The 21,146-nt window shown below is 35.8% G+C and overlaps 2 protein-coding genes and 1 long non-coding RNA gene across 4 annotated transcripts; 1 reads left to right on the top strand and 2 right to left on the bottom strand.

The window, feature by feature from the left end:
• Positions 1–5,657: 5,657 nt before the first annotated feature.
• tp53inp2a (tumor protein p53 inducible nuclear protein 2a) lies at positions 5,658–11,703 on the bottom strand. Its single transcript, NM_001326480.1, is given in 4 exon segments — positions 5,658–6,120; positions 6,238–6,337; positions 10,032–10,259; positions 11,492–11,703. Coding segments are annotated over 3 exon segments (480 nt in total). The 5' UTR covers positions 10,156–10,259; positions 11,492–11,703; the 3' UTR covers positions 5,658–5,864.
• Positions 11,704–12,696: 993 nt separating this feature from the next.
• LOC147841802 (uncharacterized) lies at positions 12,697–14,815 on the bottom strand. The gene is made up of 3 exons (XR_015502644.1): positions 14,702–14,815; positions 14,239–14,315; positions 12,697–12,818 (listed from the first exon to the last, which is right to left on the bottom strand). It is a non-coding gene; the product is annotated as an uncharacterized LOC147841802 (long non-coding RNA).
• On the top strand, positions 14,253–20,328 carry snai1a (snail family zinc finger 1a). Of its 2 annotated transcripts, NM_001313699.1 has the most exon segments (4): positions 14,253–14,359; positions 14,895–15,095; positions 16,177–16,689; positions 19,162–20,328. In NM_001313699.1, coding segments are annotated over 3 exon segments (783 nt in total). In that variant the 5' UTR covers positions 14,253–14,359; positions 14,895–15,019; the 3' UTR covers positions 19,356–20,328.
• The last annotated feature ends 818 nt before the right edge of the window (positions 20,329–21,146 follow it).

The following is a 21,146-nucleotide window of genomic DNA, read 5'->3' as shown; positions in this document are numbered from 1 at the left end:
CTGAACATTATTTAAAAGAAACTGAACATTAACAGTATTACTTAATTAGAGCCTGAAGCTAAACAGTGTGTATGTACCTGGTTAACACTGCATGCAAATTACACTTCTGCAAAACCCATCAACCATTATTATTCATTTTACAAATCTGCAGACATGTTTCAGCAAAAACTCTGCTTTGTTGCATAAGGGAACATCGTTAAACTTAGCACAAGACTTCTCAAGTCATGCATTTCATGTGTTCTGAACAGTTTTCTGAACATGTCAGATAAAACTGACAGACCAAAACGCTCAAATAACTGCAGACGCCACTTGGAATAGTTGAAATAAGTTAAGATTTATCTAGCTGCTCATCAGATCAAGTGATGTTCAAGTATGAAGATGTTCTACCTCGAGACGGTGTTCACAAGATCAGCACGATACCATGTCCTATAAAATCTTGTGATAGATTTTATGTAACCGATGATGACCTTGATATACTTTTACCTTCCTAATGCACTTCATTATCATTTCATTAGTGATTCTTGTTCACATACCATCACAAAATACATTTGATCAAGCTTTGAGTATGGGTTGTGGATATTATTGGAGCACAATTTCCATCTGTTAAATTATTGAATGATGAATTATGTCTTGGACGCCCTCAAACAACCCGTTCACATGACAGCACCTGCATTCTGTGCGATCTGTGATGTGTGCTGCAGGGCTAAGATGTCCTTACAGAGAAACAAAGACACAATACACAATGTCTGATGCACTGCATACTTTCACTCTACTTTTTCCTAAATCTATTGACTGGGGAAAACATGAAAAAGAAGGCTGAATACGATCACTGGTGAGACACACATCCTATTTGATTTATTTACAGTTGAAGTCAGAATTATCAGCCCCCTTGTTTATTTTGTCCCCAATTTCTGTTTAACAGAGAGAAGATTTTTTTCAACACATTTCTAAACATAATAGTTTTAATAACTAATAACTGATTTATTTTGTCTTTGCCATGAAAACAGTAAATAATATTTAACTAGAAATTTTTCAAGACACTTCTATACAGCTTAAAGTGACATTTAAAGTCTTAACTAGGTTAATTGGGTTAACTAGGCAGGTTAGGGTAATTAGGCAAGTTATGGTGTAACGATGGTTTGTTCTGTAGACTATTGTAAAAATATATTAAAGGGGCTAACAATTTTTGACTTTAAAATTGTGTTTAAAAAAATTTTAAACTGCTTTTACTCTAGCCGAAATAAAACAAATAAGACTTTCTTCAGAAGAAAAAATATTATCAGACATACTGTGAAAATGTCCTTGCTCTGTCAAACATCATTCGGAAAATATATAAAAAAGAAAAAAAAGTTCAAAGGGGGCTAATAATTCTGATTTCAACTGTATTATTATTATTGCATTGTTATTTATGGTCACACTTTATTTTGATGGTCCACTAATTCTCATTAGATTATAAGTAGACTGTTTGGTTAGGGTTAATGTAAGATGACATGTCTTTGCAAAGTTTCTTATAGTTAAATTAAATATCTGTTGAAGGAGCAGTATCAACAGACATTAAACAGATAGTCTACTAATACTCAAATCGACCATCAAAATAAAGTGTTACCTTATTTATTTATTTTTTACTATTATTTTTTTCTTTATGTGTGCTTTTTTTATTTATTATATTATTTATCTGTATTTACTGGATTGTTAATAGCAAAGTCTGATTACTGTAACTGCCGCTTTTAGAGAGGGAGGGGAAACGGGATGTTAAAAGGATGTAAAAATGTGTAAACTGATAGTACTGTTAAATTATTGAAGAAAATAAAAATTTCATCATAAAAAATAAAAGGACATTAAAAGATGCTGGATTATAGGACCCATCTTCATCACTGAGTGCAAAAATTAATATGGAAGTTAAAAATGTAACCAGTATTTTTGGAAATATTTTAAGAATAGGTTACCTTCTATGAAAGATACCGGTTTTGAACAAGTGAAGGGTGAATAAATGAGGGCAGGATTATAGTTTTTGGGTAAACTATCCTTTTAAAAAAATGTAATTCAGGAAACTATCACAGTTGCTAGTTTAAAAAAAAAGCATATGTGGAAAACATGAAAACAGTCACACTTAACAATGTAAATAATGGTACCTTTTAACATAGAAACATCTGTAGTTTACTATTAAGAGCATAAATAATATAAAATGACCGGTTGAAATAGTTATAAATAATAAACCAGTAGGCTTGGTGGTTAGCTCTGTCAACTCACAGCAAGAAAGTCGCTGGTTCGAGTCCTAGCTGGACCAGCTGGCCTTTCTATGTGGAGCTTGCATATTCTCCCCATGTTAGCGTGGGTTTCCTCAAGGTGCTCTGGTTTCCCCCAGTCCCATTGGTGAATTAAATAAACTGAATTGGCTGTATATGAGTGTGTATGGATGTTTCCCAGTACTGGGTTGCAGCTAGAAGGGCATCCACTGCATAAAACATATGCTGGAATAGTTGGCAGTTCATTCCGCTGTGGCTACCCATGATAAATAAAGGGACTAAGCTAAAGAAAATGAATTAATTAATGAATAAAACAGGGATTAATACAATAAATAAATGTCAAAAATCAAACTATATTGTTTTTATATATTTTATAATCGAGGACTTTTGAGGCTCATAAATTTACATATATAATAGACATACATGTGACATTCCTCCCGACCATGGACAATTTGAGCAAAGAAATTAAGTAGGAAATGGCCACACTTGCTGAAACCCCACGCCTCCTTGTGGTTTTCATAATGCACTGCAGGACAATCACATGCTTGGAGCCCAAACTTGGGAAAAATACACTCATCAGCCCTTAGTTTAATTGCCTGTTAATGCAAATATTGAATCAGTCAATGAAACAGCAGCAACTTAACACGTTTAGACATGTGGATGTGGTCAATACAATCTGCTGTAAGTTCAAACTGAGCATCAGAACGAGGAAGAAAAGAGAGTTATTTGATTTTAAATGTGTCCTGGTCAATTAATGCAAGATGGGCAGATTTAGAATCAGCTGATCTACAGGGATTTTCCACATACAAAAATGAGCTGCATTCACTAAACCTCGAAAATAAAGCAGCAAAATGTGATTGAAATTCTCAAAACCTATTTTTCTTTAAGAAACAACCCCATCTTTCATCATTAACTCTACTCTCCTCGTTAGTATTTCATTACCGTTTATTCACTGGACATCACTTCTTTAAACCAAAGTAAGTGTTTATATTTTCTAATACTAAATGTCCCTGCATAGCAAGAACATTTGAAAATAGAAAATTGTTAGTTTTAGAAAAGTCATCAAACATCAAATAAAAAAAAAAAGAAAAGAAAAAAATCTGCTGTTAAATGGGTCACAGGTAATTTCTGACCCTTTAGTCAACAGGAGGATTAAACACTACAGTACAGTAAATCTATGTGCATTAAGTTATGACCACAGTTGTGATAGCTGTACTTAGCTGTACCCCGTCACAAAGCACAAATCGTGTCAGACTTGTTTGCTGAATATTCATTTATTCGTTTTCCTTCAGCTTAGTTCCTTATTTATCAGGTGTTACCACAGCAGAATGAACCGCTAACTATTCCAGCATATGTTTTACGCGGCGGATGCCCTTCTAGCCACAACCCATTGGGGTTCTCGCATTCACTCAATGGCCAATTTAGTTGATCCAGTTGTTTGGATTATGGCAGATACCCGGAGAAACCAATGCAAACACAGGGAGAACATGAAAACTCCACACAGAAATGCCATCTCAAACCATTGCCAGGACTCAAACCATTGACCTTCCATGCCGTTAGGCGACAGTGCTATCCACTGAGCCACCATGCCACCTCCATGTTTCTCGAACATGACTACTGTAATGGCCATCATGATCACTAGATCTCAGTTTAGCAGAGCGCCTTCAGCAGAGTGCCATAATCTGCAGGTAAGAGCTTTAAATTTAAGACCAATGTTAAAGTTAGAGTACCAAATTCGCAAAAAAAAGAGCACAAAATAAAGAGTGAAATGCCAGCAAGCCCTGCTTGCGTAAGAGAAATCCCTATGAGTGCGTATGTTTTTGGGTTCTGGGTGACAACATTTTCTGTACTGGGGTCAGTTCAATTGGATTTTTAAGACCTTTTAAAACACAAATTTAAGACATTTTAGGACTAGTTTAAAAAGGGTTGTCCACTACGATATCAAATTTTAAACATAAACAATATCTCTGAATGTAATTGCTCAATGTAAAGAGAGACATTGGCCTTTACAGAGTTAGCTTACCAAAGCCGACAGCGAATGAAGTTTGGGGACTACAAAAAAATACATGCAAGTTAGTGAGATCACAAACATGAGTTCACACATTCACCACGCGCATACATCCCGTCCAGCACAGGGAGTGGCCAGAGGCGCTGTGATGTTACAGCAGAGAAAGCTAAAATGCTGTCTAAATGCTGCTATTTCCACAGAGCTCGTTCTGTTTTTGTATTTTGGCTTCCAAAGGACAAGACACAAAAAGAGAAGTGCTTACAGTTTCATACTAATTATGGTACAGAGAATTATAAAAAATATATAGCTAGCATTTGACAAAGGACAACTTTCAGAATCTCTTCCAGTTCAGTGTTGGATTCAGCTAAAAACAATAACAAACAAAGCTGTGGATTGTGAACCTCGATCTATAAGTGTTTCTATTTTGTTAAAATTGATCTATGACATGCACAGTTTCTAGTGTTAATGGGATGTTGTTGATAGGATGTAAACAATGGGAAATGCTGTTTGGCATCGTTAACAATTTAGCTACAAATTAATATTTATCCATCAAACCTCTGTTCACACAATCATCATCAGTGCTGCAGTGTCTCTCTATGCAGCCGCAATTATGCGTTCTACATCTCAAATATATATATAAGATAATAAGATAATATTATATATATATATAAGATATTTGAACGTGTATTACTTACATGCTTTTAACCCAAATATATGTGAAAGACACTTGTCAGATTTTATTTTAGAGAGCAGGAGTGGTTCAGCTGTGTCTTCTTTTGTGCCACTAAGAGCTACTCTAACTGACAGTATTTATACAGCACAAATGCATGTGCTTGTAGGGGCATGACGCTTTTCCTGGTGACGTGGAGCCGATCCGCAAATCACAGCACATTATGTTAGCTGGCCAATCAGAGCCTCTTGAGTGTGGGCCTTTCAGAGGAACTAGGAAATATGTCGTTTTCATGTTAGCTGTTTGGGTGTATAAAATTAAAGTATATAGAAACATAACATGATTTTTTTTTTCAAATGAAGCATGTGCACACATTGCTTTGCATCTTATAAACACTACCAAGCCTTAAAAACATGCTCTGGACCACCCCCCTAAGGCCTTATTTTTTTACTATGGAATTTAAGACTTTGTAAGGATCTGCAGACATGCTGTAATTAAGCAGACTAAAAGTGATCTTGCCATCTACGCCATAAGGTTGTGAATTAAGCAAATCTCATGGACATGCTTTGCAGAACTACACCAAGGTGAGCATTTGTATTTGAACATTTTTTTTGTATTATTTTTAAAAATGGTTGATTGTTTCTCAATTTTTGGGTTTGGATCATGTGGATTACTTGCTGCCCTTTTTTTCTGATCTAATATCACAATAAAAGAAAACACAAAGATTCAAAAGTCCTTTGCTTCATTTTATTGCTGCATGACAGTCTAGCACACTAGTATGTAAAAGAAACAGTTTTTGGAGGCATAATGTCAGCTGCCACAAGATTTATTTATTATACCCTAGATGTAAGTATAAATTGGTTCAAATATTTCATATCAAGCTTTAACTTTGAACCAAGGTACTTGCATGTTGGTTGTTCGTTTGCGTACTCGTTGCATCTTAATGATTAAAGTTGCATCGGCCAGGCTGGTGAAGGACCATGCGGTGTTTGCGAGAGAAGTGTTGTGGAAGACGCTGGCGGATGTTGTTCTGCCGCTGAATGCAGTTACGGCCGAGACTGTGGCGGTTGGCACGAGCCTGCGCCCGCTGTATTCTGCCCATCTGTGTGACTTTGACCAGAGCTCCAGCCTGAGAGACCAGTCGCTGAGAGACTCGACCACTGCTTCGGGCTACTGGGACTTCTGGTTCAGTGATGCTTTACAAAGAGAACAAGACACCTGGTTATGTCGAGCCGATACAGACTATCAGTGTCAATATTGCTGGGAATAAAGTGATCCCGACTGCAGTCTCTGAGCAGATGTGGTGAATTTACCTCGCCTCGCTGACCAAGCTGGCAGCACAAATCTCAGTGTTTGACAGGCTTCCTATTAACTTGAACTGCAGCTCGCCGGTTTCAGAGGATGACTCTCCATCTACAGAGAAGAGAAATGCAGTTAACAGAATGACATGAGAAGCTCTATCTTTACTCACCCTTAGGCCATTCAATAAGTAGGTGACTTTTTCCCTTCAGTAGAATAAGACAATGCTTAAAACTTAAACTGACGAGCTACATTTTTTTGTACAGACTGATTGTTTTGCTTTAATAAGACTTCAAAGTATCATCGAGAGTCGCAGATATTAACTTTTTTCAAATAAAATAAGTCATCTACAGCTTGAAAAGCCTGGGGGAGTTTGCATGAAAAGCAAACGTACATTTTTCAAATGATCTATCCCATAGAATAGGTACAATCACATCTGCTATGAGACAATTGTTATCTGTGCTACACTCAAAAAGTGATTTTCGCTGCTTGTTTAAACTCCATATTTCAAGAGTTCACACTCAGATATGCTTAACGCTATTAGCATGCTGTCCCGGGAGAGAACCCGCCTGGTCAATAAGTATATAAGGTGGTCTGAGATCAGATCTTTTGAGCTCCCTCTGGTAAAGGGAGAAAAAGGAGGAGATGGGGTGGAAGGGGGTATTCTTCCAAATCGAAGATAAGGTAGTAGGTTGAGGTCTTCTGCGGCGCGGGAATAAATTTCCGAATAAAGCGCGGGGGCAGTCCGAAACTGGTTTAATTTTGGACGGGAGCAGGCCGTATAGAAATATCGCCCCCGACTCCCGAGCGAGCGAGCACATGTATGTATGTGTGTGAACGAGACAGCGTGATGCTGCTTAGTTTTTTTTGTTGCAGGCTTGTTATAGGCTGTCTGGACTGTATAGCTGGGTGGTTTTCGGTTTTGTTCTCCCCCCGCTTTTTAGCGGAATCGGGTGCGGCGGGTGGAAAATGGGGCAGGCGGATCAGGCAGCGGGACAACAAATGCTAAATATAAGCGGTAGCAGTCGGGTTCGGGCTAAAACCTGGCGTGAGCGGGATTCATAATTTAGTCCCACGCAGATCTCTAGTAGAAGGCCAAAATCTGCCTTTGTAAGCTTGTAAGCTTGAATCAATCTGGGGTGTATTTCCCAAATAATGACATAATTAATGGCTGAACTATCAGAGTACAATGCATTGTTTGGGAAATGAACGATGTAGTGATGAGTGTTTCCCCAAACCCGTAGTTTCTCTGTCGCAGATCAATCATTTGAACCACGTTAGTTATAATGTAAAACCTCCATAATGACGCTCTAAACGGGGTGGAGTATCAACTTCTTTAGAGAAAATTACCAGCATTTTTTGTATAAAATTATATTCTTTTATACACACAGACTTAAAAAAAAATCCAACATTAGTTATTAGTTTAGTAAAAACATGCAATCACTTTCTATATTAACTGAAATATATATAAACGGCACATATAGTGCCTATGTTTCTTTTACAAAAATTATTGACAATATTACATATTCTATTCTAAAACATAAAACTACGTAGCTAACATTCTAATCTCATACACAAGCCATATAAATTGTTTATGGTTGTAATTTACAGTAGGCTATTTATTAACAAGAGTAATAATAATTATTATTGTTATTTTATTATTATTAAGTAGGATATTGTTTATTTTTTACATTTTTTTTAAGTCTATATTTACAACTGTGACTTTCAAACCAATGCAGAAATGCAGTAGGCTACAGATATATTTCTAAATAAATAGGCTACTATAAATTTAAAGTAGGGCGACGTGGTGGTGCAGTGGGTAGCACGATCGCCTCACAGCAAGAAGGTTGTTGGTTCGAGCCTCGGCTGGGTCAGTTGGCATTTCTGTGTGGAGTTTGCATGTTCTCCCAGTGTTTGTGTGGGTTTCCTCCGATTGCTATGTTTTGCCTCACAAGTTTAAAGAGGTGGTACAGGTGAATTGGGAATGCTTAAAAATTAACCATAGTGTATGTGTGTGAATGAGTGTGTATGGATGTTTCCCAGTTATGGGTTGCAGCCGGAAGGGTATCCGCTGTGTAAAACATATGCTGGATAGGTTGGCAGTTCATTACACTGTGGCGACCCCAGATTAATAAAAGGATTATGCCGAAAAAGAAAATGTATGAATGAAATTTAAAGCATTAACGTATACTATATATTTTTGTTTTCACAAGCATTGTTGGCGTAATGTAAATTTCGCTTTTAAATCATAAGTCACCTATAGCTTTTGTCATGAGCCACAGCTGCATTCAAAATATCATAAATGTTTTCAAAGTGTACTGCGAAGGGAGCGCAATTATCAATATGAAGATCGCTAAAACTAAACTGTAAAAAAGCTTATTACACATAAGAGAGATGACTTTAATGTTTTTTTTAATCATATCGAGTTTAAATAGTGGAACGTTTTAAATTAAAAGAGCATAGGGGGATAACTTGGAACTAGCTACTTTCTAACTACAGATCTAGAGGTGTAGTTGCAAGCGTAAAGATTTGTGATGCACTTTGCGAATGATCATTGAAACAACATATTTGGGTAACACTAAATCAATAAACTATGTTTGTAAAAACGGAGCTTGCGACCTATATTTGGCTAGCGAAGTTTTTTGGAAACCCTCCCCTGATTGGTTTATTGCAAATTAAAGATGAGAGCCCAGCCGCGATCAATCATATCACATGCTCCTCTTGATATTAGTTTGTAAAACTTCATTTAAAATGAGCTGAAACTACACAATTCTTGAGACTTTTTGGGACAACTTATTTGTTTTATGTTCAATCCACTTAAATTTGTTATGATAACTGATTTGTGTCGAGACACACAATGAATTGTGTGAAATTGTGTGTTTTTTACAGTGTATATAAACTAGTTAAAATATATTTTTACATTCAAAAAGTTGAATAAAGTTGACTTTAAGTGAATTATTCAGATCACGTTACTTTATATCCATGAATTAACAGCATCAAAGACTCTACAGATGTAACACAATAAGGTCCACTGTATTATATTTAAATGTATGCAAAAATCTAAAGCCTCAAAACTGTTATCATGAGCAAATACAACAAGCCTATTGACAGATAGTTTTCAAACGCTTTTAGCAAGTGAAAGGTCTTAATTTAATTATGAAAATATCTCTCTTTTCTTTTGTTGTAGAAATGTGATGTTTATATGAAGCATATTGTATTTTGTTTGTTTTATATAAAAATAGCACTTACTGGGCTAAAGCAACTTAATTTCCAAAACCAATTATACATTTCTGTAAAACACAATAAATCCAAATCACGAAAAGCATTTATACACTGTAAAAAATACTGAGTTTCACACAAATCCTTAGTTGTCCTGTCACAAATCGATTAAGTTCACTTAAATGTTTTTGCAAATTTAAGTGGACTGAACATAAAACAATTAAGTCGTCCCAAACCAAGCTCAGGAATTGTGTTGATTCAGCTCATTTTAAATAAGTGGTTTGAACAAGCAGCAAAATCTGAGTGTACATAATTTTACCAACTTGCTTACTTAGAACATATAAAGCAACAAAGAAAATATTTTATGTAATTAGTCTGCTCTAACATCAAAGACTTCTACATTGTACCCAATTATACATGTCATATTTGGGCGACAAAAACATGTAATGTATCAAATTTGAACATACCATTCAATAATTTAAAAAATATTTTCTATTAGTTTCTATTATTGTTTTTTATCAGATTTTACAGGCTGAATAGTCTAGAAATATTTGTAATCTAAATTCAAGACATTTGTGACTATACTCACCAGCTGCGTTAACCAATAGCCAGCCCTCTTCGTCCACTTCTGGGGATGCTGGTTTTGGTACAGTTGGTTCCTGAGTTGTTTCATTCACGCTTCCGAACAGCAGGTTCGTGAGCCGTTGAAACATGGTTATAATTTACTTGTGATTGTACTGAATAATTGATGGTGAGCTTGGTTGGTATATACTTCTCCTCTCAGGCAGATATGAAGAGCAGAACTCAGCAGTTTGACCTTTGGTAAAGGAAAAATGCAACTATAAATGTGTATAGTTCATGCATATAATTATATCCATTTATCAAGGAGTGATTAGGAACAGCACATGACTGGGGCAGGCTAAGAGCTATTTTAAAATCATATTGAGGCCATTCTTTCATAAAGTACTCATCTGTCAGGCGTCATTGCAAGCAGGGACTAGTTTTTTCACAACAGACATAAAGTAAGGTTGATTTTAAACTTAAACAAAGAAACACTTCCAAACACAGTGATTTTCCTCATTTGTGCACTCTAAAAAATGTTTACATTTAGATTATATTGTATTTGTTATCATCAGTTGTAGTTAGGCATGGGACAACAATCGTTTTCAAAATTGACTTTGGTTTGAAAAAGTCAAGCTTTTAAAACCACCAAAATTTTCTGCTCTACCGTTCCGACATTTTTTTTCCGATTTGTTTTTTGGAACAACAGCATCTTTAGCAGAAAAGATATCCAAGATGCTGTTTTTAATAGTAAAGAAATCTGTGTTTGAAACAAATTAAGACAGCAGAAGTCAATAATTAATTTGAATTATTTAGCCTCACATGTTTACTGCTCCAAAATATTTTAAATGTTTCTCAAAATAAAATATATTGTGTTCAAAATATGACTGCAAACTAATACTCATATCTTAATTTATTTGTTCACATAGTCACTAAAAGGGACAAACTAAAATTTGGGAGTGCATTGTTGGACCCCAGCTCCATTGTTGGTGTCCATCTGTCGTCCTCCCAGCTGGAGGGTGTGTGCCAGTGCCACTTTAAACAATACCAACGTTTTCTCTGAAAACACTATATGCATCATGCGCAAATACTTTAATTTCAATGGTTTTTATGCACGGTTCATTCATCAAAGAGCTGTTTATGATCTGGACAATTTGTTTTGATCTAAATAACGTTAAACACTAATCACACATAAAGGCAAGTCGAGGACAATACGACAGCCACGTATGTATCTGTTTGTTGAATGAGCTTGAAAAAGCACACCGGCTAAAACAAACTGTTAATCTGAAGAAATATAAATGTCAATACTGTAAGTACAGCATCTGCGAGAATGTACATTAAGCGCTTATGGTAAGAATGGGAATAGGAAACACAATGTGAGCATACATAAACATTTCTATACATGTACACACAAATTTAACGTTACATACAGTACATGGAAAGAAAAAAATGATTTGCTTATATAAACAAGGTTGAAAGAAAACATACCTTGTAGGTCTAATTCGCATTAAATTAATCTTTGGTTGTATAATCCGAGGTAGATGCGAAATATTTGTTCTTTTCTTTTTGTAATTTATGCTTTTATTACACACAAAAAAACACAGCACCGCAGTTTAGATCACGACGAACAGCTGATATTAAAAACAAAAAGCCCAGCGAAGTAGACCCGCCCACTGATTTTGGCTAGTCCAATAAGATTCAAACACAAACCGAAAGGCGGAGACTTATATAAACGGGGCGCATTTACCGTTTTACAGCTACTACAGACCTAGGAACAGTTGTAACATTGTACTTTAAAACTCATTGGCCGGTTTTGAGTACAGCTGACTCCAGGTCAGTTGAGAATAAAGCGAGTTAGGGGGAGTATTAACAAAATTTGAAAACTGCAGAATGTTCCTCAGCAACGGATACACGGGCATTAAAACACATTTAAAGGGGGAGATCATTGAAAAAATAAACCCACCTTCATGCTGTTCCATGAACTCACCATAAAAATCACTTGCTTTCTTTTGTAGGGCACTGAAAAAGGCACAATGCTTCAGTCGCCACTCAATTAAAATATACAGATGCACTGATGATGATCAATATAGTGACTGAAGCAAGCTGGTATTTCAAAACTTCTGTCTTTAGTATTATTAAATAAATATTTAATCGATGTGATTAATAGCACATATATCACATTAGTTTCAACGAATAATTCTGATGATCAATTCATCTTTATTTCTAGCACATTTTACAATCTAGATTGTGTCAAAGCAGCTTAACATAGATGAAGAATGTAGATTTATTTCATATTGTGCAGCACTTCAGCAGGTCAGGCAGATGTAGTATGCTGATATAGTTCTAGAGAAATTATAACCTCTTCAGTTTAGTTTAGTATAAATGCCACTACTGAAGTTGAGTTCAGATCAATGTAACGCAAATGTCACTGCTTGTCACTGAAACGTCACAAATTTATGAAAGTGAAGGGGGGAAATAGCTGATATCTTACAACACTTATATTGTGGCCTCTTGCCATCAATTAAAATTACAAATTGTCAATACACAATAGAAACAAACTCAAATATACCTTCAAATATTCTTACTCTGGATGCTCTATAATTTATAACTGATGCACCTTTAAGTTTTCTACAAACTAAACTGAAATATTCAGAAAAATCCTATTGATTTAATATTGAACCAAACTTTCTGACTTCATTTTATTTGATTTATTTTATTTGTTTATTTGGTAGGGACAGTGTACATTAATTAGCACTTCTGCATATGTTCCAGAATTAGCCAGAAGTCTATTTTTCATCTGTTGTCCTTGAAAAACCTAAAAAAAAAAAATCAATACAACAATTATACAATTAATCAAACATAGTTAAGAAGCACTAAAATATACATAGTTATGTAGATGTTGATAAAAAAAATAATATATACAAATTAAACTAAAACCCCAATATTTTGTAATAGAGATAAAAATAGTTGAAACACATTTAAACAACAAATCATTAAGATGGCACAAATGGAAACATGCTAGGTTAATTCTAATAGGAATCATGGCACGTCTGATTAAACCAGACTTTTAAATGTTTTTTGAACATATAAGGCTTTTATATCTCTGATGCTGCCAGGGACAGAATTCCACTCCTGTGCAGCTGTAACTGAAAAGGCACCCTGACCAAAATTACTTTTCTGGAGTGGGACAATACAGTCTCCTCGGGCTGCCCCTCGTGTTGCTCTGTGTGTTCCTGACGTTTACAAACTGACTGAGAGGTGGGGATGACAGACCATGAATGATTTTATACATCAGACAAATGTTTGAACACTTAATGACATTTTCCCAGCTTAACAATTTATGTTTTTGTAAAATGTTACAATGATGATGTCTTAGAGGCTTTTTATCCAGTATTTTAATTGTTTGTAAAGTGACTCTATGGGTTTAAGTGTTGTTTTGTTTGCCTGTGACCAGGTTGTTAGACAGTTGGTTATATGTGAAAAAAAATTATTGAATGAATGAATATTTTAGCTGCCTGAAGTGATTAATGTGACCTTATGAACCGGAAATTAGATATAATAAATTTAACACGCAACCATACCTTTTTAATTTGTGATTTCAAAGTTAATCGTACTCCGTATTAGACTGTTGTCCTTGAGGGTGGGCTCATTTACTTAGTTAATACGCACACTTTTCTTTTTACATGTATTTTTTACATGGAAAAAAGTGTTTTTAGCAAATGTAATTGACGACAAACTTTTATTTAATAGACAAATATTATGATGAATACAAAACTATTTATAAAAGTTAATTAGATTTTGACTTCTGACCACTGAAATAAATTGTTATTTTAATCGTATTAAATCATCATACTGGATGTGACAAAAGCAACACATCTGATGCAATTTAAAAATACATTTATTAAATACAAGACAACGTTTTAGGTTAAATTTAGACAAACTTGGTATTTTTTTAGAGTACTCAGTGTCTTTCTAAATTTGGTTTACAATTTTCTTTTATTTTTGCATTTGCTTAAAAGCACTTATGCATCTGAATCTCTAACACAAACTGCTGTAGGCTACTTGTACCATTGTTATGTTGAAAAGCAAAATCATTACTTTATCAAAGTTAAATGGCTAATTTTTAATTATTTATTTATTAATGCTTACACGCTAATGTATTTTATGTAACTTAAACATGAATAAAATGCAGTGCTCTTATTTGTACGTAAAACAACGTAAAATAACTTACTCACCACAAGGGGGAGCCAAATTCAAAGTTGTACTTTCACGAACCACTTAAACCAAGCTCATTCCAGACTCACGCTGACATCTGTTGAAAAGTGCATTGTGCACTTGTCAGCTCATCAAAAGCAGGTAATAAAACATCACCAGTTACAGTGTATAATATATAATGCACTCGACGTTAAAATAAAACGTGATGACAGAGAACATTTTAGCTGTAAACGCTGCATCTGTGCAAACACCATCTACGTGCTCTGCAGATTAATGTTGCACGCGCTAATTCTATCATCGTTCATTGTGCAAACTAGTAAAAGCCACGCGCATTTTCTTTCACAAAAGCTTTTATTGAAATGAACGGTGATCTGGCTATCTCCACACATTGGCTTGGAGTCGCGAAGTAAACAATGAGTTTACAATGGCTATTTTGCATGATCTTGATAGGCACGAATTAAACAATTGGCTCATGTGTATTACCTGCGAAGTGCGCTTCGGAACATTCACACCTAGGCAGCAGTCAAGTGCTGGGTAATTAAATGAAACACTGACGACAGCGATGTCTGTAGGCTGCTCTTTTGGGCGGGTCCAAATGGACGTAAACCCACTTACTAGACTGTCAGGCTATTTTAAATAAGTACAGGCTCACTAATTGTAGTGCATTTCACATCAGCGTTCACGTTACGAGAAGCACGGATTGGATCGTCGTTGCATTTCTGGGACTATCTGAGAGTGGAGGATTTTGTTTTTCCATCCCTGAAAGTAACTGGAGTGGACTGATCAACTTCAGAGTTCAGCATGCCTCGGTCTTTCCTGGTAAAGAAGTATTTCACCAGCAAGAGGCCAAACTACAGCGAGCTGGAATGTCAGAACGGTGAGAACTGCTGTTTTAATCGAGTTAAATGTAAATGTTTTAAACAGTACACTTGTCACATTGGTTGACTTTAAGGTTTAGAATAACGAAAATTGCATCTTTTAGTTCATTTTGTCTTCAAATCACACACCCGACAAGTGAAGCCAAACTTGGATAGTTTGGAATTAGATTATAGTCGAAAAAAGTCTCCTTTGCTCACAATTGACTAAATTTATTTGATCAAAAACACATGAAATGTTGATTATTATTTCAATCCTTAATTTCTCTGTGAATGCATTTTAAAATCTATTCCTGTGGTGGCAGAGCTATTTTAGTTTCTTTTACTTAAGTCACATGATCCTTAAAAATCATTATAATATGCTGATTTGGTGCATAAGACATGTTAATTATTAGCTATGTTGGACATACTGTTTTGTGGAAACCCAAGATTTTATCTTTTAAAGTACTTTTATTAATCAAGGACTAATTAAATTGATGATAAATGATAGTATAAAGACTTGTATAGGTTTGCAGAATCTGTTATATCAAATTAATGTTGTTAGTTTGAACTTTCTATTTCTCAAAGAATCCTGAAAAGTGAAATGCAACCTGATTTGCACGAAACACAAGTGTTTTCACCATTGATGATAATAAGAACCACTAAACTAAAATTGAGCACTAACTATATTAGATTATAACAGAGCAGCAAATCACATTAAAATGATTTCTAAAGGATCATGTGACACTGAAGACGGCAATGATATTTAAACTTTCAGCTTTACCACCTGTTGAACATTCAGCTTTGAAGAAAAATATTTTTAACACCCAGTAAGACATAAAACAGTTATTTTAAACTAAAATATTTCACTACATTACTATTTTTATTACATATTAGGTCAAACGAATACAGCCACGATGAGCAGATCACTCTTTCTTCACTGAATCTGGTTGCATTTCGATGAAGCACATGCATTTTTTTGGTCCTTTGCATCTTGTTTGCATTGCATCTAATTAAATAATAATGAAAAAAAAACTGTTAAGTCATATAGGATGAACCAAACATTCAGAGTAATAATAATTTTCCCTTTCTCTTTCCAATTAGACACTTCACCAGACAGATACCCGCTAGCAGAGCTTCCAGCAGTCAGCAATGACTTCCCAGTGACGTGTTTGACCACTGGACTGGTCTGGGACGTCAGCTTGCTACCTTCCCTTCACAATTCCCCATCCCCGTCCACCCTCTCCACAAACCAGGGCCCGCTGGACCTCAGCTCCCCATCCAGCATCAGCTGCAGCAGCAGTGGGGAAGAAGATGAAGGACGGACGTCAGACCCACCAAGCCCAGATTCCTCTGACACCTATCACCCCCAGCAAACTAGCAGGCCGCGACGCTCCAACAAGAGCAGGGCTGGACAGAGAGAGGACAAGAGCGAGGCTGCAGTTACTGCCGCCAGTCGACCAGCCTTCTTCTGCAAGCACTGTCCTAAAGAGTACAACAGCCTCGGGGCGCTGAAGATGCACATCCGCTCCCACACACTGCCCTGCGTCTGTCCCACCTGCGGAAAGGCCTTCTCCAGACCCTGGCTGCTGAGGGGACACATTCGCACACATACAGGTAAATCTGAGCGTCTTTTTATCAGCAAGTGTAGGAAATGGCAAATTTCTTGAACGTTAATGATCGTTTCTGTAATTTTGTTTTATGATGATTTTTGTCCTGATTAGAGCATTTTGTGTATTTTAAAGTTGTATTATTTAAAAATTGCATGTATATTTATTATTTTTATTTAAAATGTAGCAAACTGCTACAATAAGTAAAAATTGTTACCAATCTGTTACATTTTACATGGGATGTTTGCTGTTTAAAATGGCAGTAGGTCTTTTTTTATTTTTTAAAATAGCTTACAATGGAAACAATACATTTACGGCTAAAGTTTTTATTTATTTTAGCTTTTAGTTTTAATTTGAGGTAATAATTTAAAATGTGGGTGACACGGTGGCTCAGTGGTTAGCACTGTTGCCTCACAGCAACAAGGTCACTGGTTCGAGTCCCAGCTGGGTCATTTGGCATTTCTGAGTGGAGTTTGCATGTTCTCCCTGTGTTGGCATGGGTTTTCTACGGGTGTTCCGGTTTCCCCCAAAGTCCATAGACATGAGGTAAAGGTGAATTGGATAAACTAAATTGGTCTTAGTGTATGTGTCTGTATGTGAGAGTGTATGGGTGTTTCCCAGTATTGGGTTGCAGCTGGAAAGGCATCCGCTGTGTGAAACATGATGGATAAATTGGCGGTTCATTCTGCCGTGGCAACCCCTGATGAATAAAGTGACTAAGGTGAAGAAAATTGAATGAATGAATAAATTTTGCAAAGTAAATACTACAATTAGTAAAACATTTTACAAATCTGTTTCATTTTACATGGCCTGTTTGCTGTGTAAAATGAAGGTAATTAATATTTTATCTGAGCTTCTTTTTTATAAACAAGTGTAGGAAGCGGCTTATTACTTAAATGTTGAGGATTGTTCCTTTAAATTTGTTTCATGATGATTTATAAAAATGTTTATTTTAAAGGAGCCATTTTATGTATTTTAAAGTTGTTTTATTTAAAAATTGCATATATATATATTTAATATTTTTATTTTAAATGTAGCAAAATGCTACAATTAGTAAAACATTTTACTAATCTGTTCTGTTTTACATGGGACGTTTCCTGTGTAAAATGGAGGTAATTTGTATTAAATTTTTAAAAAAGTTTTGTAGCTTATAATAGAAACATTCCATTTAAGAATATTTTTTTATTTTAGCTTTTAGTTTCATTTGAATAAGGATTTAAAATGAACATTTAATTATTTTCATTATACTTGTATCTAGCCATTAAGCTTTAAAGTTTGTTTTTTCACCTAAATTGCTTTAAATTTGTTTTAGAAGTTATTTATTTATTTAGATATTTAATTGATGGTCCCTATTGCACATTTTGTTGACTAAAAGTTGCATTGCAACTACATGTCAATTACTTCTCATGTGAGCATTAGTAGACTGTCTGCTTAGTATCTGCTGACTGCTCCTTCAATAGACATTTAACTGACTATAAGAAACTTTACAAGTACATGTCAACTTACTCTAACCCTAACCCCAACCTAACAGTCTACTTGTAATCCATAGAGAATTAGTTGGCAGTGTAACTTAAATTCAACAAAATGCATTAAAGGGACCCTCAAAATAAAGTGATACCATTTCATAAAATAAAAATTTTTTTGTTCCAAATTAGATTAATTTTAAGACAAAGTAAAATCTTCCCTTTTACCATGAAATTTTCTATATTCTCCAATGTTTTTTCCTCTTACACCACTCCATTCTACATAACAAAGTTTTCTAATGTTAAATACAAATTCGATCTTAAGTAATCTCTTCTAGGCATGGGCCGGTATAAAATTCTGACGCTATGATAACCTTGAATAAAATTATCAAGTAATCACAGTATTGTGATTACTGCTCTAAAATATCTTCTTTTTAAATGTCTGGGTAAAAAACTTTTTCCTCTATTGACCATAGTATACTGTTGCCTTTAAAAAACTATCCATAAAAAAGTAAAGGTGAAATTAACCCATAATAAAACATGGGGAAAAAAAACTTGCGGCTTTAAAACCATGAATCAAACCACGATTAACCTTGTAATAGGTTATCGTTCCATGCGTAGTCTCTTTCAAAGCAAATGTCTTCATTTTCCTTCTGAAGCCTCCAGAATCTCTTTTAGCGGTCATTTCATTAATGCATCACCATTAGTTTAGTGATTCACTCAAGTCACTTGAGTTTGTCCTCAATAGACTTGCTTTGCATTGATCATTGTGTTGACGTCGTCTTAACAATGACACAATAGGACAATCTTATCAATCACTAGTGTGAGAGGCCAGATAAGCCTAGATAAGTGGATCGAGAATTCCAGTGAGCCCTCTTGTTATCATCCTTGCTGAGCATCCACTTATTTTGTGTACTCTCAGTTGATTTAATCAGTCACCCATGTGACTGTGATTACCCAAGTTGATTACAAAGCACACATCTAACTGTAGCTTTTACCGCTTTCTTTCCTCTCAGGTGAGCGTCCGTTCTCCTGCCCACACTGTAACCGTGCCTTCGCAGACCGCTCGAACCTGCGCGCGCACCTGCAGACCCACGCAGATGTGAAGAAATACCAGTGCAGCACCTGCTCTCGCACCTTTAGTCGCATGTCACTGCTGCAGAAACACAGCGCGGCCGGTTGCTGTCCCTCCACGGCCAATGTCCAATAGCCATTTTATTCTAATTCAGGACTAATGAGAAAAGCTTCTTCTCTAAACGGGCACAATATTCAACAGGAGAAGGATGACGCATCATTAAAGCGGACTTCTTAAAACATTTCCAAATGCCTTTTTCCTCTAACCAAAATACTTCAGATGAAGGAATTATGAATGTTAAGGGTGTCCTGAAGCAGCTGCTGTCAGGTTGGGGGTGGGTTGACTATGGTAGGGTATGTCTCTCAGCATGACACAGACACACACACACACACACACACACACACACACACACACACACACACACACACACACACACACACACACACACACACACACACACACACACAGACAGCTGTTGTGTGGTGCGGAGGCAGTGTGCTAACAGGTGCCCTGACCGCCACATCTCTGAAAACAGGTGGCGTCTGCTGATTTCTCTAGAAACACACTTGGAGAGAGTCCTTATGGAGCACAGTTGACTGTTTTACTTTTTTTTGATGTTGTTGGTTTTAGAGGTTTGTAGCTTGCATGCGGAAGGTGCATCGCATGTTTTTTTTTCCCAATAATTCTTTTCACCAAAGATTGTTTTTTTACTCTGTCTATTGTTCTTTTTTTTGTACAGTTTTAAGTGCACTCCAATTTACCAAAGAGTATTGAAGTCCATTCATTTTGTATTATTATATCGAGTGATTGGACCATTGAAACCAAAGCCATGCTTTTTCTTTTGTGTGTGTGTAATTTAAAGAGTTTTGAGACACTTCTGAATTTGTGAGGAAACGGACATTCTTATTAAACAACTACCAAATTTTATACACCTATCTATATTCCATCAACTTTTCGTCACATTTTATTGATGCCAGAATTTGTGCATAAAGTGTTTTCTTAAAACCGAATGAGTTCAGTGCAATTTTTAGCATTTTGTTTTTCTTATTTCTTTTGTATTTGTCCAAATCATTTCCATTCAATAAAATAATTTAAGTTTATACAAAGACTTTGGTTTGTGCTCACTGTGTTTACTAAGTCATGTGTACTTACTTTCCATTGAGTACATTTTTAGTGCTGTATCAGTACTTTTACTCCACTACTTTCCTTCAACCGGCAGTCACTGCTTTTTTACAATTTTTTTCTTGTCTATGGGGATTTTAAAAAATCAGTCCTGTGATTCCTGTCCAATCAAATCCCACATAGAAGGTAAATCGCATCATAATAAACTACCTCAAGACATGGGCAATGTATAATTGCAGCAAACTTTTTGCAAGCATTTAAAGTGTCCAAGATTTCCAAAAACTTTACAGACATTAACCAGAGGCTGTTTAGATCATAGGTCTCAAACTCAATTCCTGGAGGACCGCAGCTCTGCACCGTTTTGCTCCAACCTTATCAAACAAAGCAGATCCAAATAAGAGTCATGAACATCTTCATTAGTTGGATCAGCTGTGTTCGATCAAAGCTGCAGTCCTTTAGGAATTGAGTTTGAAGCCTATTGTTTAGATGGGTGTCACTAATAAGAAGATGATGGATGTTTACTGTATGACGCCTTGAAATGGCCTTAAACCAGCAGACACAGGATGTCAGCATGATGTCGGTTTGACATTGTACCCCAACGTCGTAGGGATGTTGTATTATGTTTGGAAATGAAAATCAGGTTGACATCAGACCCAACGTCTGGCCGACGTCAATATTCAACGTCCAACCTAAAAATTAACTGAATATCAGCGTCTAATGATATTACAGCTTGATGTTGTGTGGATGTTACTATGACCTCTATCCGATGTTGGATTTTGGTTGCCATACCTGATGAAAAAATGT

This window comes from Danio rerio, chromosome 11, assembly GCF_052040795.2.
Source record: "Danio rerio strain M-AB ecotype USA chromosome 11, GRCz13ab, whole genome shotgun sequence".
Lineage (NCBI taxonomy): Eukaryota > Metazoa > Chordata > Actinopteri > Cypriniformes > Danionidae > Danio > Danio rerio.
The sequence above is the reverse complement of the archived record's forward strand: the minus strand, read 5'-3'. Positions and strand labels throughout refer to the sequence as shown.